Consider the following 15,564-nt stretch of genomic DNA (forward strand, 5'->3'; position numbering starts at 1 on the left):
TGACAGCTTACCTGGATTCGGCGCCATTCGTAGCAAGAACGAATCACATAGGCGATCATACGCACGAGCAGCAGGGTCGAGCTTTTGCCACTACGCCGCTTGTTTGAGGTGGACAACCAGCAAATTGCACTGCACCGGTCAGCCCCAAACTGATGACAGTGGACCGTCGTCTCCGGAACGGCAACCCGACAGCTTACGTGGATTCGGCGCCATTCGTAGCAAGAACTAATCACATAGGCGATCATACGCACGAGCAGCAGGGTCGAGCTTTTGCCACTACGCCGCTTGTTTGAGGTGGACAACCAGCAAATTGCACTGCACCGGTCAGCCCCAAACTGATGACAGTGGACCGTTTTCTCCGGAACGGCAACCCGACAGCTTACCTGGATTCGGCACCATTCGTAGCAAGAACGAATCACATAGGCGATCATTACGTGGGTTCGGCACCATTCGTAGCAAGAACGAATCACATAGGCGATCATGCGCACGAGCAGGAGGGTCGAGCTTTTGCCACTACGCCGCTTGTTTGAGGTGGACAACCAGCAAATTGCACTGCACCGGTTAGCCCCAAACTGATGACAGTGGACCGTCTCCTCCGGAACGGCAACCTGACAGCTTACCTGGATTCGGCACCATTCGTAGCAAGATCGAGTCACATAGGCGATCATACGCACGAGCAGCAGGGTCGCGATTTTGCCACTACGCCGCTTGTTTGAGGTGGACAACCAGCAAATTGCACTGCACCGGTCAGCCCCAAACTGATGACAGCGAACCGTCTCCTCCGGAACGGCAACCCGACAGCTTACGTGGATTCGGCACCATTCGTAGCAAAAACGAATCACATAGGCGATCATACGCACGAGCAGCAGGGTCGCGATTTTGCCACTACTCCGCTTGTTTGAGGTGGGGAACCAGCAAATTGCACTGCACCGGTCAGCCCCAAACTGATGACAGTGGACCGTCTCCTCCGGAACGGCACCCCGACAGCTTACGTGGATTCGGCACCATTCGTAGCAAGAACGAATCACATAGGCGATCATACGCACGAGCAGCAGGGTCGCGATTTTTGTCGCTACTTCGGCTTGTTTGAGGTGCACCACCAGAAAATTGCACTGCACCCGGTCAGCCTCCAAACTGACGATAGCGAACCGTCTTCTCCCGCAGCAGCCACCCGACGGCTTACGTTGTATTCGGCACCATTTCGTAGCAAGAACGAATCACATAGGCGATCATGCGCACGAGCAGGAGGGTCGAGCTTTTGCCACTACGCCGCTTGTTTGAGGTGGACAACCAGCAAATTGCACTGCATCGACAAACCCCGAGCTGACGATAGCGAACCCGTCTCCTCCGGGAACAGCAACCCTACAGCTTAGGTGGATTCGGCGCCATTCGTAGCAAGAACGAATCGCTCAGGGTCGATCTTTTGCTGCGACTCCGCTGATTTGAGGCGCGAGAAGGAGTAATTACACCGCACCTACCGACTTAGACCTGATGACATCAAATCTATTCGTCCGAAAAGCAGCTCGACAGCTTACGTGGATTCGGCACCATTCATAGCAAGAGCGTATCCCATAGGCGGATCGGGCTTAGCGACTCCACTGGTTTGAGGCGCGAAAAGAGGTAATTACAATGCACATAACAACCCAGACCTGATCACATCAATCTATTCGTTCGAAAAAGCAACCCGACAGCTGATGTGGCTTCGGCACCATTCGTAGCAAGCGCATATCGCATAGGCGGTCATAGGCACGCGCAGCAGGATCGGGCTTAGCGACTACACTGGTTTGAGGCGCGAAAAGGGGTAATTACACTGCACCTGACAACCCCGACCTTGTGACAGTGGTTCTTTGCGCCTGGGGACGCAACCTGGCTGCTGACAGTGATTCGGCGCCAGTCGTAGCAAGGACGTATCCCATAGGCGTTCATAGGCACGCGCAGCAGGGTCGCGATTTTGCCGCTACTCCGCTTGTTTGAGGTGGACAACCAGCAAATTGCACTGCATCGGCCAACCCCGAACGGACGATAGCGAACCGTCTCCTCCGGAACAGCAACCCGACAGCTTACGTAGATATGGCACCATTCGTAGCAAGAACGAATCACATAGAGGATTATACGCACGAGCAGCAGGGTCGAGCTTTTGCCACTACGCCGCTTGTTTGAGGTGGACAACCAGCAAATTGCACTGCACCGGTCAGCCCCAAACCGATGACAGTGGACCGTCTCCTCCGGAACGGCAACCCGACAGCGGACGTGGATTCGGCACCATTCGTAGCAAGATCGAGTCACATAGGCGATCATACGCACGAGCAGCAGGGTCGCGATTTTGCCACTACGCCGCTTGTTTGAGGTGGACAACCAGCAAATTGCACTGCACCGGTCAGCCCCAAACTGATGACAGCGAACCGTCTCCTCCGGAACGGCAACCCGACAGCTTACGTGGATTCGGCACCATTCGTAGCAAAAACGAATCACATAGGCGATCATACGCACGAGCAGCAGGGTCGCGATTTTGCCACTACTCCGCTTGTTTGAGGTGGGGAACCAGCAAATTGCACTGCACCGGTCAGCCCCAAACTGATGACAGTGGACCGTCTCCTCCGGAACGGCAACCTGACAGCTTACGTGGATTCGGCACCATTCGTAGCAAGAACGAATCACATAGGCGATCATACCCACGAGCAGCAGGGTCGCGATTTTGCCGCTACTCCGCTTGTTTGAGGTGGACAACCAGCAAATTGCACTGCACCGGTCAGCCCCAAACTGACGATAGCGAACCGTCTCCTCCGGAGCAGCAACCCGACGGCTTACGTGGATTCGGCACCATTCGTAGCAAGAACGAATCACATAGGCGATCATGCGCACGAGCAGGAGGGTCGAGCTTTTGCCACTACGCCGCTTGTTTGAGGTGGACAACCAGCAAATTGCACTGCATCGACAAACCCCGAGCTGACGATAGCGAAACGTCTCCTCCGGAACAGCAACCCGACAGCTTACGTGGATTCGGCACCATTCGTAGCAAGAGCGAATCACATAGGCGATCATACGCACGAGCAGCAGGGTCGCGATTTTGCCGCTACTCCGCTTGTTTGAGACGGGGAACCAGCAAATTGCACTGCATCGATCAACCCCGAACTGACGATAGCGAACCGTCTCCTCCGGAGCAGCAACCCGACGGCTTACGTGGATTCGGCACCATTCATAGCAAGAGCGTATCCCATAGGCGGATCGGGCTTAGCGACTCCACTGGTTTGAGGCGCGAAAAGAGGTAATTACAATGCACATAACAACCCAGACCTGATCACATCAATCTATTCGTCCGAAAAAGCAACCCGACAGCTGATGTGGCTTCGGCACCCTTCGTAGCAAGCGCATATCGCCTAGGCGGTCATAGGCACGCGCAGCAGGATCAGGCTTAGCGACTACACTGGTTTGAGGCGCGAAATGGGGTAATTACACTGCACCTGGCAACCCCGACCTTGTGACAGTGGTTCTTTGCGCCTGGGGAAGCAACCTGGCTGTTGACAGTGATTCGGCGCCAGTCGTAGCAAAGACGTATCCCATAGGCGTTCATAGGCACGCGCAGAAGGGTCGCGATTTTGCCGCTACTCCGCTTGTTTGACGTGGACAACCAGCAAATTTCACTGCATCGGCCAACCCCGAACGGACGATAGCGAACCGTCTCCTCCGGAACAGCAACCCGACAGCTTACGTGATTTCGGCACCATTCGTAGCAAGAACGAGTCACATAGGCGATCATACGCACGAGCAGCAGGGTCGCGATTTTGCCGCTACTCCGCTTGTTTGAGGTGGACAACCAGCAAATTGCACTGCATCGGCCAACCCCGAACGGACGATAGCGAACCGTCTCCTCCCGAACAGCAACCCGACAGCTTATGTGGATTCGGCACCATTCATAGCAAGAGCGTATCCCATAGGCGGATCGGGCTTAGCGACTACACTGGTTTGAGGCTCGAAAAGAGGTAATTACACTGCACCTGACAACCCCGATCTGGTGATAGCGGTTCTTTGCGTCTGGATACGCAACCTGGCTGTTGACAGTGATTCGGCGCCAGTCGTAGCAAGGACGTATCCCATAGGCGTTCATAGGCACGCGCAGCAGAGTCGCGATTTTGCCGCTACTCCGCTTGTTTGAGGTGGACAACCAGCAAATTGCACTGCATCGGCCAACCCCGAACGGACGATAGCGAACCGTCTCCTCCCGAACAGCAACCCGACAGCTGACGTGGCTTCGGCACCATGCATAGCAAGAGCGTATCCCATATGCGGATCGGGCTTAGCGACTCCACTGGGTTGAGGCGCGAAAAGGTGTAATTACAATGCACATAACAACCCAGATCTGATCACATCAAATCTATTCGTCCGAAAAAGCAACCCGACAGCTGACGTGGACTTCGGCACCATTCGTAGCAAGGACCTATCACCTAGGCGATCATAGACACGAGCAGCAGGATCGGGCTTAGCGACTACACTGGTTTGAGGCGCGAAATGGGGTAATTACACCGCACCTGACAACCCCGACCTTGTGACAGTGGTTCTTTGCGCCTGGGGACGCAACCTGGCTGTTGACAGTGATTCGGCGCCAGTCGTAGCAAGGACGTATCCCATAGGCGTTCATAGGCACGCGCAGCAGGGTCGCGATTTTGCCGCTACTCCGCTTGTTTGAGGTGGACAACCAGCAAATTGCACTGCATCGGCCAACCCCGAGCTGACGATAGCGAACCGTCTCCTCCGGAACAGCAACCCGACAGCTTACGTGGATTCGGCACCATTCGTAGCAAGAGCGAATCACATAGGCGATCATACGCACGAGCAGCAGGGTCGCGATTTTGCCGCTACTCCGCTTGTTTGAGATGGGGAACCAGCAAATTGCACTGCATCGGCCAACCCCGAACTGACGATAGCGAACCGTCTCCTCCGGAACAGCAACCCGACAGCGGACGTGGATTCGGCACCATTCATAGCAAGAACGAATCACATAGGCGATCATACGCTCGAGCAGCAGGGTCGAGCTTTTGCCACTACGCCGCTTGTTTGAGGTGGACAACCAGCAAATTGCACTGCACCGGTCAGCCCCAAGCTGATGACAGCGAACCGTCTCCTCCCGAACAGCAACCCGACAGCTGACGTGGCTTCGGCACAATTCATAGCAAGAGCGTATCCCATAGGCGGATCAAGCTTAGCGACTCCACTGGTTTGAGGCGCGAAAAGAGGTAATTACAATGCACATAACAACCCAGACCTGATGACATCAAATCTATTCGTCCGAAAAAGCAACCCGACAGGTGATGTGGCTTCGGCACCATTCGTAGCAAGAACGAATCACATAGGCGATCATACGCACGAGCAGCAGGGTCGAGCTTTTGCAGCGACCCCGCTGGTTTGAGGCTCGAAAAGGGGTAATTACATTGCACCTATCAGCCCAGACCTGATAACATCAAATCTTTTCGGTCGGAGATGCAACCCAGCTGTTGACGTGGATTCGGCATCATTCGTAGCAAGGACGTATCCCATTGGCGGTCATAGGCACGAGCTGTTGGGCAGGGCTTTTGCCGCTACTCCGCTTGTTTAAGGCGGGGAACCAGCAAATGGCACTGCACCGGTCAGCCCCGAACTGATGACAGCTGACCGTTTTCTTCGGAGCAGCAGCCCGACGGCTGACGTGGATTCGACACCATTCGTCGCACGAACGAATCACATAGGAGATCATAGGCACGCGCAGCAGAATCGAGCTTTTGCAGCAACGCCGCTTGTTTGAGGTGAGGAGCCAGCAAATTGCGCTGCACCGGCCAATCCCGAGCAGATGACAGCGGATCGTTTCCTCCGGAGCAGTAAAGCGGCTGGTGACTTGGATTCGGTTCCCATTCGCAGCATAAACGTATCACATTGGCGATTATAGGCACGACGAGCAGGGTCGAGCCTTTGCAGCGTCTCCGCTCGTTTGAGGCGCGAGAGGGCATAATTACACTGCACCTATCGACTAGGCCTGATGACATCAAATCTATGCGTCTGGGAAAGCGACCCGACTGCTGACGTGGATTCGGCAATATTCGTAGCAAGAACGTATTACGTAGGCGGGTATGGGCACGAACAAAAAGGTCAAGGTTTTGCAGCTACTCCGCTTGTTTGAGGCGGGGAACCAGCAAATTGCACTGCACCGGTCAATGCCGAACAGGTGACAGTGGACCTTTTCGTCCGAAAAAGCAACTCGACAGCTGACGTGGATTCGGCACCATTAGTTACATAAACAAATCAAATTGGCGAACCTAGGCACGAGCCGCTGGGTAGCACTTTTGCAGCTACAGCGCTAGGGTAAGGCGCAACTATACTGCACCTGCCAACCCCGACCCGATGATAGCAGATATGATTCGTTCGGGGGCGCAACTAGGTTGTTGACGGTTGTTTAGCACGGTTCGTAGCTAGCACAAATCACATGGGCGGCCGTTACCCCGAGCGACAAGGTCGGACGCTCGAAGCCACAGACGTTGTCCCTTGACATACTGAAAGAGCGTTTAAGCAATTTTCATTTTGCGAGCGAAGACGATTTATCTCTTTTTTTGACGCCACAATCCGAATTAATATCTTCAATCAACCATATCGAAGTCAAAGACGGGTTTTCATGTCGGGAGTGCACGTATTTTGCACCTGAAAGGGATAGCATGCTGAAACATTTCAGTGGTGGAGCTCACGCCGACTGTCCGACAAATAGTTTTTCTTCTTGTAAAGTACAGACACTTTATAAAGGACCTAAGCAAAAGTACTTTGGTGTTAAGCTGGAGCCAACTCACAGCAATTGCAGCGACTCAACGCTCATTGATGGGATTATCAGCACTTACAAGAGTGATACTTTTTTTATTCCCCCTTCTGATGAGCGCCAACACTCAGCTTTTGCTCGTTCATTACGGTGGCACGAAGTCCTGAAAACACATTGCGGTGAACATATCGATGATCTTTGGAAAGCTACCAATTTCGACCGAAGCCGTACAGCTGTCCGAAAACTATTTCCTGTAATATCACATTACTGGATGATCTGCGAAGGTCTAGTTGGTACACAGGAATATTTGATCGAGCGAATGTTATCATCGAGTGGCAGCGAGATAAAGACTACGTCGTCTTTTTCACGCCTTCAATCGAGTGGAGATCGATACTGTCGCTTTTTTGTGTCCTTATTGTTAATGATCCAGTGGCAGCATAACAACCCAGTACAAGTGCCAGACATTGTGTACGGTGGTGATCTAGTTGCACATTTGAACATGCTACTTGGTATTACAACTCCTTGGCCTAATGATGAAACACTTACAATTCCTGAATTGATCAAGAAAACCAGTAATACCAAAGTTCTAGCTGCACTGTTTTTGGTATTGGAGTCCATTGTCCTTTTCGATCTGAACGAAAAACATGCCCCCAGCTATTTTCTCGCGTTCCCAACACATCGATTTCTGATTCTATCGTCAATTCAAAGTTCCAAGACAGACTCAAACGGAAATGTTCAGTTTTTGGTGCCAGGAAGGATTACTAGTCTTGTGGCAATTTTGAAGTTTTGGGCAAGAAATACTGCGCTCATAAGCGAAAGTGGGGCGTCCAACATTCCCCAGAAAATGAAGTTACTGTGCAGAGGGCGAATAACTTGCGCTTCTATTTGAAAGACGGCGAGCGGACACCGTTTGGGGCATTGCAAGAAGTAATGCGGCTCGGTTCCACCATTGCGATGGCTCCCGAGCAAAAGGGCATGCCCAATTTGGCATGGCTGTCGCCAAATTTTGACAGGGCATCTTTTGGCGGTATAGCTGTTGGAATTTCGGATATTAAGATCATGATACACGAACTAGTCCGTAAGTTGCGGTCTACGATGCACGCTAATGTGCTAAAGGGGTTTGACTTATCGAATATTCAGCGCAAATTGGAAGATACCACGTCCGTTATATACGATGACTATCAGAACGTGAGTCTTGACTACAGTGTACTCGACGACACAAATAATTCACTGCATGAGATGCGCTTGGATCTAGTACGCTATTTGCTGCACACCTTTCGTAAAGATTTCATTAAGTGTACGAACGGCACCAATGTTCAAATGGATATAGATCATGTGCGGTCGTGGTGCAAGCACGTTGACGACATAACCAAAAATTGGATACCTTTAATACACCTCACCGCAGGGCAGCCATCACGTGGATCCGAATGAACTGCTCTACTAATTCGAAACGTTGTTGCGACAGCAAGAAGTGTGTACCTATACGACAAAAAAGTTATGATCGTGCAGAGATACCATAAGGGAACCAACCAAACCGGACAACACCGCTTAATAGCGCGCTTCGTGCCGCCACAATTGACATTAAACTTCGTCGTGTACCTAGTTTATATCAGACCAGCACTAGAATTTTTCATGGGGCATTTTCCATTTGGCTTGATTGGTGACGGTCTAAAGCAGCAATCTCAGGAGTGCCACTATTATTTGTGGGCTACTCACGATCGAGGGCGCATCAAAGAGGACTCCATCAACTTGATAATTAATAACGCATTTCTTCGCTCAAACTTGGAAATTACAGTGAGTATATATCGGCACTTTGCAGTTGGTTTGGTAGACAAACATATCAAGCAAGCTGACTTGTGCAGTGACTTGTACGATTTACAAGCTGTTCATTCGAGTCAAGTTGCTTCGACACTTTACAGCAGATCTACAACCGACCCGTCCTTTATGTCTCGGGATGACATGTACGAATTCTATAGATGTTCTTGTGAGTGGCAGAAGCTATTCGGACTGTATGATGTGACACGTAGCCAGACAAGCGATTCGCAATTAAGCTGCAGCCGTTTAACAAACGCAGATTTTCGAGTTGAACGGAGTTACTCTGATCGACAAGTGACAGCTGCACATTATAATGATTCATTGGATTTACAGATTCCGCCACGGCTTTCAATGGAAATTTCGGTTCCTGTACTAGTTCCATCATTTAGACAGCAAACCCTCCAGCAGGCCCAGACTAGGCTATTACCAGAGCACTTTAGTATCCCTCGTCAACACTTGAAGCGGTTTTTTAATGATACCACGGCAAGATTTAAATCTGCTCAACAGTGCCTTGGTGCCACGTTGATACTTCAAGGTTTGACCAATTTACTAGTCGTTTTACCGACCAATGGCGGTAAGTCATTGCTGTACCAGCTTCCTGCTTATGCAGAGCCATCAAGCTGTATTATAGTGGTGATACCTTTGGTAGCTCTGATGATCGACTCTGTGAATAAGTGCAATGCCCGTGGTATTAAATGTGCGTCGTACCGGCCGACTTTGAATCCTCACGCTGATTGGTATCCGCTCTTACTCGTTGGCGTTGATTATCTATCCCACTCGCGATTTAAACAGTATGCTAGCACTCTGCAAGAACGAAAAATTCTGAAGTGTATTTTTTTCGATGAAGCTCACCTTGCATTGACTGCGGCTGACTATAGACGGTGCATGACTTCACTGAAGATGCTAGCCGTATTTGATGTGCAGAATGTTTTACTAACTGCAACATTACCTCCGTCGTGGGAGACCGACCTAGCCACCACCTTTGGGTTTTCGTTTGCATCATTACGACTTCCAACAACACGACCCAATATTATCCATTCTGTAGAGCAAGTTGCAGCTGTGACACAAATGCAACAACGGTGGGTTGATTTAGTCAGAGAATCATTGAAGCATCCTAACAAGGGTATTATATTCGTGATGACAAATCGAGAAGTCGATGAAATTACTGATTTACTCACCGAAAGATCTGGCAAGAGCGTAGCTCGCTATCATAGCGACCTGAATTTAGAAGAACGACATACCCAATTAGATCTGTGGAAATCGGACAAAACATCTTTTATCGTGGCTACGAGTGGTTTGGGACACGGTGTGGATTATCCTAACGTGCGTATAGTCATTCACTACGGGTTATCCCACAATCTCATCGATTACACCCAAGAAACGGGTCGATCAGGACGTGATGGTATGCCGGCTCGTTGCATCACAGCATATTGTGTTTCTTATAGAGAAACATGCATTAAACGGCTATCGGAATTACGTAATGATCAATCCGAGGAACATGGACTCCACGAACTTCAAGAACTTGACAAATCCTTACGCTCCAGACAAAGATGCCGCTGCAAAACGTGATGGATGGAGTTGGGCTACCGTGTACGATTGATGAAAGCAATTTGCTGTGCGATATATGCAGTGAACGCTGCAGTGATATTGAAATTCATTCATCCTCATCAGTAGAAGCGCCTTCTAATCGAAAACCAGCTCCTACGCAATCTGTTGACGCAAGGTCAGATCAACGAGATGACGCATTTATCTACAATGTGTTAATCAGTTCTTGTTCTATGACACTGATCAGTTTTGTCGCGTGTGTTGGATTACAAACAAGACATCTACGATTATCCATTCGTCTTCTCAATGTCCACTGAGAAAGCATTATTGTTATAGATGATGGTCGCCATCAAGCAGCAAACTGCCCCAATCAGCTGAAAATTCCATTCCATACATGTTTTTTTTGTGGATTACCACTGGTGGATAGTGATCAAAGAAGAAGTCTCCACCGTGACAGCAAAACGGGGTCTGCATGTACCAGTAAAGCTCGAAATACAATGATCCCGGGCGTTTGGCATTTCTTTCGTCACATTAAACGCGAAGTATTTCGGAAAGCTGCAGTCGAAGCTCAATTAGTTTGCATGAGTGACCACGAATTCTCAAAATGGCTCGTTCGAACAGCGCCAAGTGGATCCATGACCAACCTTTGCAGGCTTTGGGCACATATTTTGCTTCAATAACACCAGCTAGTACCTTTATTTTCTTCACACACCAAGAAAAGCTGGTTGGAGTCCTAGCAGTCGAGATCTCAGCACAGCAGATTAACGTAAGAAAAATAAAAGTGGACGAAAACCATTTACTTCTGCTTTCCGGGTGTTCTCGATGGTGCTCAAACTCAGCCCATGGATTAAGTGTATTGGAAAGCAAACAAACAAATATCCACCTTCAAGCATCGAAAAATGTTGTGAGTCACATTTATTTTTTCAAGGTTGATGGCAATTTCATAATCGTATCTCTTCCTAACGACACCCTGTGCGCTAGAACAACGAAAAGGTCGATCATTGCGGAAGTTTGTCGCCTTCAATAGAATTACACACCTTTGCCAACCCCACTTTGCTCTTTAAAACTTCACTGAACAACCGTACTATGGCTGAGGGTCGCGGGCAATCCCTTTTTTCTTTGCGGCGAGAGTAGCAAGACAGAACTTGCCAAGGACTTGTTGAAGTACCCGGTACTTGTGGCGCAACCAGCTCTTTCTGAGGGTTCGAAGGGTCGCCAGCCCAAGATCAAGCTGTTTACTAGCTCCACTAAAAGTACCGTTCAGATGAGAACAGAGAAAGCACGATCGATCGCTCTCCTCGAAGCTAAAGGTGTGGAGAAATACGAAATCGTGCTGCTGGATTTGCATCCTGAGCGCTGGGAAGAAATGGCATCAGTGAGTCGAAGTAAGCGTCTCCCCCAGGTGCACGTGGCCAACCTTTTCTTTGGGTTTTACGACAAGTTGTAGCATCTTGAGGATGAAGAACAATTGCGAATGTATCTTAAGAATCCACATGTGGCGAAGAAGCTGAGCACAGTTTGGACTTCACTATTATTATGGAAGCGTTTGGAAATGCTACCACGTCGATGTGCCTTAATTCGTCAAGGTTTGGAAAAGTGGCAACTCTGCAAGTTGCCTTTGGGTTTCATCCTTTGGAGTTTCAGATTTGTGGCTGTCACATATCGCCATTTTTACTTGAAAAATCCCGCGTTACAAGTGAAAGAGGTCGTGAAGCTGGAGACCAGAATGAATTGAACTTTCGCGTACTGTACGCGATGGTGGCCGGTGTCAACGCCTTTTCCTTTATGCGGTTGCTAGCGAAGGAGTTGCATTTCGATGGTGTAAAGTGCTTCGCGTTTACTTATCTCGGTCGCAGCGACCACAAGCTGGCAGAGCAAATGAGCAAAGAGGAAACGTGGAAAAAGGATGTGGAAAGATGGCAGCAGATTATTGATGGGCTAGATGAGCTGAACGTATCCCCAGACGAGCAGAAGGCAATTTTTAAAGTGCTAAGTGCTGTTCTGTGGCTTGGAAATATTGAGCTTGACTATCCTGAGACATCGGGGAAGCTTTTGATGTCTTCTACATGGACGGGGGTGCCTAATGCACCTCAAAGAGTGGTGGAACTTTTAGAGTTGGGATCAGTGGAGAAATTGAAACGAATGATGATGACAAGAAGTGTAAGTTTGCAATGGACGAGTGAAGCATTCGAGGTGACTCTGGAGCAGGGTCAGGTAAAGCATGTTCGAGACACACTCGTACGTTTGTTATACCAGCTCGCGTTCGAGTACATCGTTACCGCTAGGAACCAAGCAACAAAAATTAGTGGTTCATGCACTGATAGGAATGAGCTTCGTGTGGACTCCAACCCGATTATCCCACCAGACATTTCACTGCTGAAGATTGTCGACGTATTTGGCTTTGAAGACCTCTCGCATAACTCACTGGATAGGGAAGAACAAGTGGTTACAGCTGCCTACAATAACCGACCGTATTCGTCTGTCCGTGACAAGGACACAGACGTCCTTTTTTTATGAGCATCCTCTTGGAATTTTCGCTTCGCCTGAGGAGCTGACTATTCTTCACCAAAGCGAAAACGTGAACGCGCAGCAAGAGGAAAAACGGAACAGATTGTTTGTACGCAACATCTACGACCGCAATCCGTCTCGATTACCTGAACCGCCTCGCGCCTTAAACAAGGGAAATCTTCGATTTACTGTATTGCCGAACAAATTACCCTTTATAATCCCGTACACACGTGGAAACGTTAATTTCGTGAAGAAAAACTCGGACTTTGTCTACTCAAGCCTGTTGGTGGGGCTCGAGGCGTCGACTAATCCTCATTTCTGTCGAATGCTTGCGGAAAGCAATCAAGTGGGTAGACCTTCAAACACAAACAGCAGCACGTTTAGTTCAGCAGAGTCTCGACTACCTGGAGGTTGGGCAGTTTCGCTCTCACGTTAATGCCATCAAGCCATGATGACAAGAACATGCCGTTCTACTTTCATTGTATTCGTCCCAACTCCAAGAAACAACCTTCCGTCGTGCTCAAGGATCTCGTTGAACAACAGTGTCGTGCACAGCGTCTGATTCGGCAAGTGGAAATTTGTAGGAATCCACCGTGATCATACTCGGTAATTGATATCTCGAAAAGCACTGTTCTAACGAGAGACACCAGTCTGTTGAGGGAACCCTACGTTCTGGACAGCGTGGCTAGTGATGACAGTAACTTGTTGAATTGGCTCAGCGATCTTCTATATAGCGAAGACTGCCCGAATCCAGAGATAAGTGGTTCTTCTTCATCGATGGTTCAGTTCAAGTCAGTTAGCCTTCTGGAAAAACTTGAGTTGCTACTCGAGGATCGAGAAGCTGATGCCGCGACAAAAAAACAATTGTTGTTTCTCATGATCACGTGGAGATGCCGCTATGTTTCAAAAAAGTGGGAACGGCGGGGTTTATCAAATGATCTACTGGCTTGGTATGGCCCCCAAAGGGAAAACACTGTCAAGAAGCTGCTAACGAAGTATGATGGACGCGAGGGCGAGCTTCGCTCGAAGTTGGCGCTGAAGAAAAAGTCGAAGGTCCAGGAAGAGAAAACGGTATTCAGCTAGCAAGTAATCTCCAGTCGCATTGTCTCCGCACGCATGGTGGCCTCAACGCACAGGTAGTAAACGCTATTTTGCATGACGACACGATGCGCGAGTTGATGTAGCAAAACGAGAAGATAGTGTCGGTGTTACGAGACATGAGTTTGAACCCAGACGTCCTCAATCTCAATTGGGTGACCACGAGCTGCGAGGGTTTTTATCAGAAGTTAATTGACTTCTTACAGTCAAAGCAAAAGGACACAGGTGATAGAGAAGATGGGCAGCTTATTGTGATGCGTTGATGGAGGTTGGCGAAAATCCAGAGCTGCTACTTTTTCATGCAGAAGAGGAGGATTCCGTCAATACCTTGAAGTGTTTTCTGGAGGTGCTTGAACTATCAAAGCAGCGTGAAGAAGAACAGAGCGCCTTGGAAGCTATCACAGACTTAGTTCGCCGCCTGCATCTGATGAAGAAGAGGTGTTGGAGGTTCAGAGCTCTGCTGGAGCCAGTGACGAAGATGCCGAGATTCTGGAATTACTTCGAGCGTTCACTTTGGGCCGTCACTGATGACCGCCATGAACCAAGGCTCATACTACGTGCAGGCGTTGCAGGACCCGGTTTTAATGGCCAGCATGCTGGTAGCAGGTACGGCTGGTGCAAGCGCTGGTTTTGTAATAGCCGTGCAATTCACGTTTTTAGGCGATGTTGTGCTGCAGCTCATGGCCAACCCAAAGGTCTTTGCGATAACGGCAACACTTCAAGAGCCTGTAGTGCGGGAGTTTTTCGTAAAGCTGATTGCGCTCTCCTGTAAGTCCGACAATGGTACAAGTTTTTTCTTGCTTGCGTACACTGATCTTTATTACCGGTATGTTTTGCTGTAGTTGCGGTGCAAGAACAGAGTGACGAAGAGTGAGCTCTCAGAACTCGTAGGCATGAAAGTTTTTATCCACCTATAAATGATAAGCCACGGAGCCAATCTATCGTTTGTGTTCATGATCATTCTTTTTGTTCGCTCTACGTTATTCTGCACTCGAAACTATGCTTGCCGTCTAGTAACGGAAGTAGAGACCATTGTCTTCGCGCTCATCGCCTTTTTGCGGCAGACCAGTCTCGCCCACGTCCCGCAGGATCTTGTAGCGCTCCATGTCAGCCTCGTACTCCTCGAAGGTCTTAAGGCACTCGCCGGCGTGCTGCTCCGCCAGTTGAGCGTACTCGGCCGAGCACTACTTCATGAATTGCGTCTCCTCAGCCGTGAGGTCGCGCAGGTTGCGAGCGGGAACACCTGACCAGAGTTGACTCGAGGGCCTTCGTTACGATGGATCCAGCCGTAATGATGGACGCCACTAGTGATTGTACCCTCACCAGACCAGATATCCCAGGGCTGCTGACACCAGAGCTTACTGTTACAGCACCAGAGATGGCGCTTGTGGCGGAGCTGATAGACACCTGGCCACTATTGTTCGTCGAAGATGACGCCGACCGCTCGTGATTTAACCCCACTCACACTGTTCGTGGCGGGATGTCACTTTAGCAGCAAGTTTGATGTCGCCGCCCCGCCAGCTTCACCGATTCAAACAGATAGCTTACCGCGCCTGCAGTGCGTCCATGTGTAGATGCACCGCCTTCTCAGCATGGCTGTCGTAATGCGGCGGTTTTATGAAATACCAACTTCGAATTGCACCAAAATAGAGTTTATTTTGGGTGATTCAATATACCCTACATTTATTTTAGGCAAAATGGACTACCCGATGCTTTAGGTTGAGACTACAAAAACCCAAAATTAATGACGATTATGTATCGACCGGATTATATGTATAGTGTTGAGCAATGTGTAGCACGAGAAAGTACACGTGCAGCGTTAAAAC

At 49.5% G+C, this 15,564-nt stretch overlaps 2 protein-coding genes across 2 annotated transcripts; both read left to right on the forward strand.

Moving 5' to 3' along the window:
• Positions 1-11,396: 11,396 nt before the first annotated feature.
• PITG_12620 (uncharacterized protein) lies at positions 11,397-13,076 on the forward strand (the record flags this gene model as incomplete). The annotated part of the gene is made up of 4 exons (XM_002899336.1): positions 11,397-11,560; positions 11,650-12,634; positions 12,681-12,990; positions 13,060-13,076. The coding sequence occupies 4 exons, from the start codon at positions 11,397-11,399 to the stop codon at positions 13,074-13,076; spliced, it is 1,476 nt and encodes a 491-aa protein (XP_002899382.1).
• A 26-nt stretch (positions 13,077-13,102) lies between these two features.
• Positions 13,103-13,730, forward strand: PITG_12621 (uncharacterized protein; the record flags this gene model as incomplete). The annotated part of the gene is made up of 3 exons (XM_002899337.1): positions 13,103-13,233; positions 13,339-13,635; positions 13,682-13,730. The coding sequence occupies 3 exons, from the start codon at positions 13,103-13,105 to the stop codon at positions 13,728-13,730; spliced, it is 477 nt and encodes a 158-aa protein (XP_002899383.1).
• Between the last annotated feature and the right edge of the window lie 1,834 nt (positions 13,731-15,564).

This window comes from Phytophthora infestans, genomic scaffold, assembly GCF_000142945.1.
Source record: "Phytophthora infestans T30-4 supercont1.31 genomic scaffold, whole genome shotgun sequence".
Lineage (NCBI taxonomy): Eukaryota > Oomycota > Peronosporomycetes > Peronosporales > Peronosporaceae > Phytophthora > Phytophthora infestans.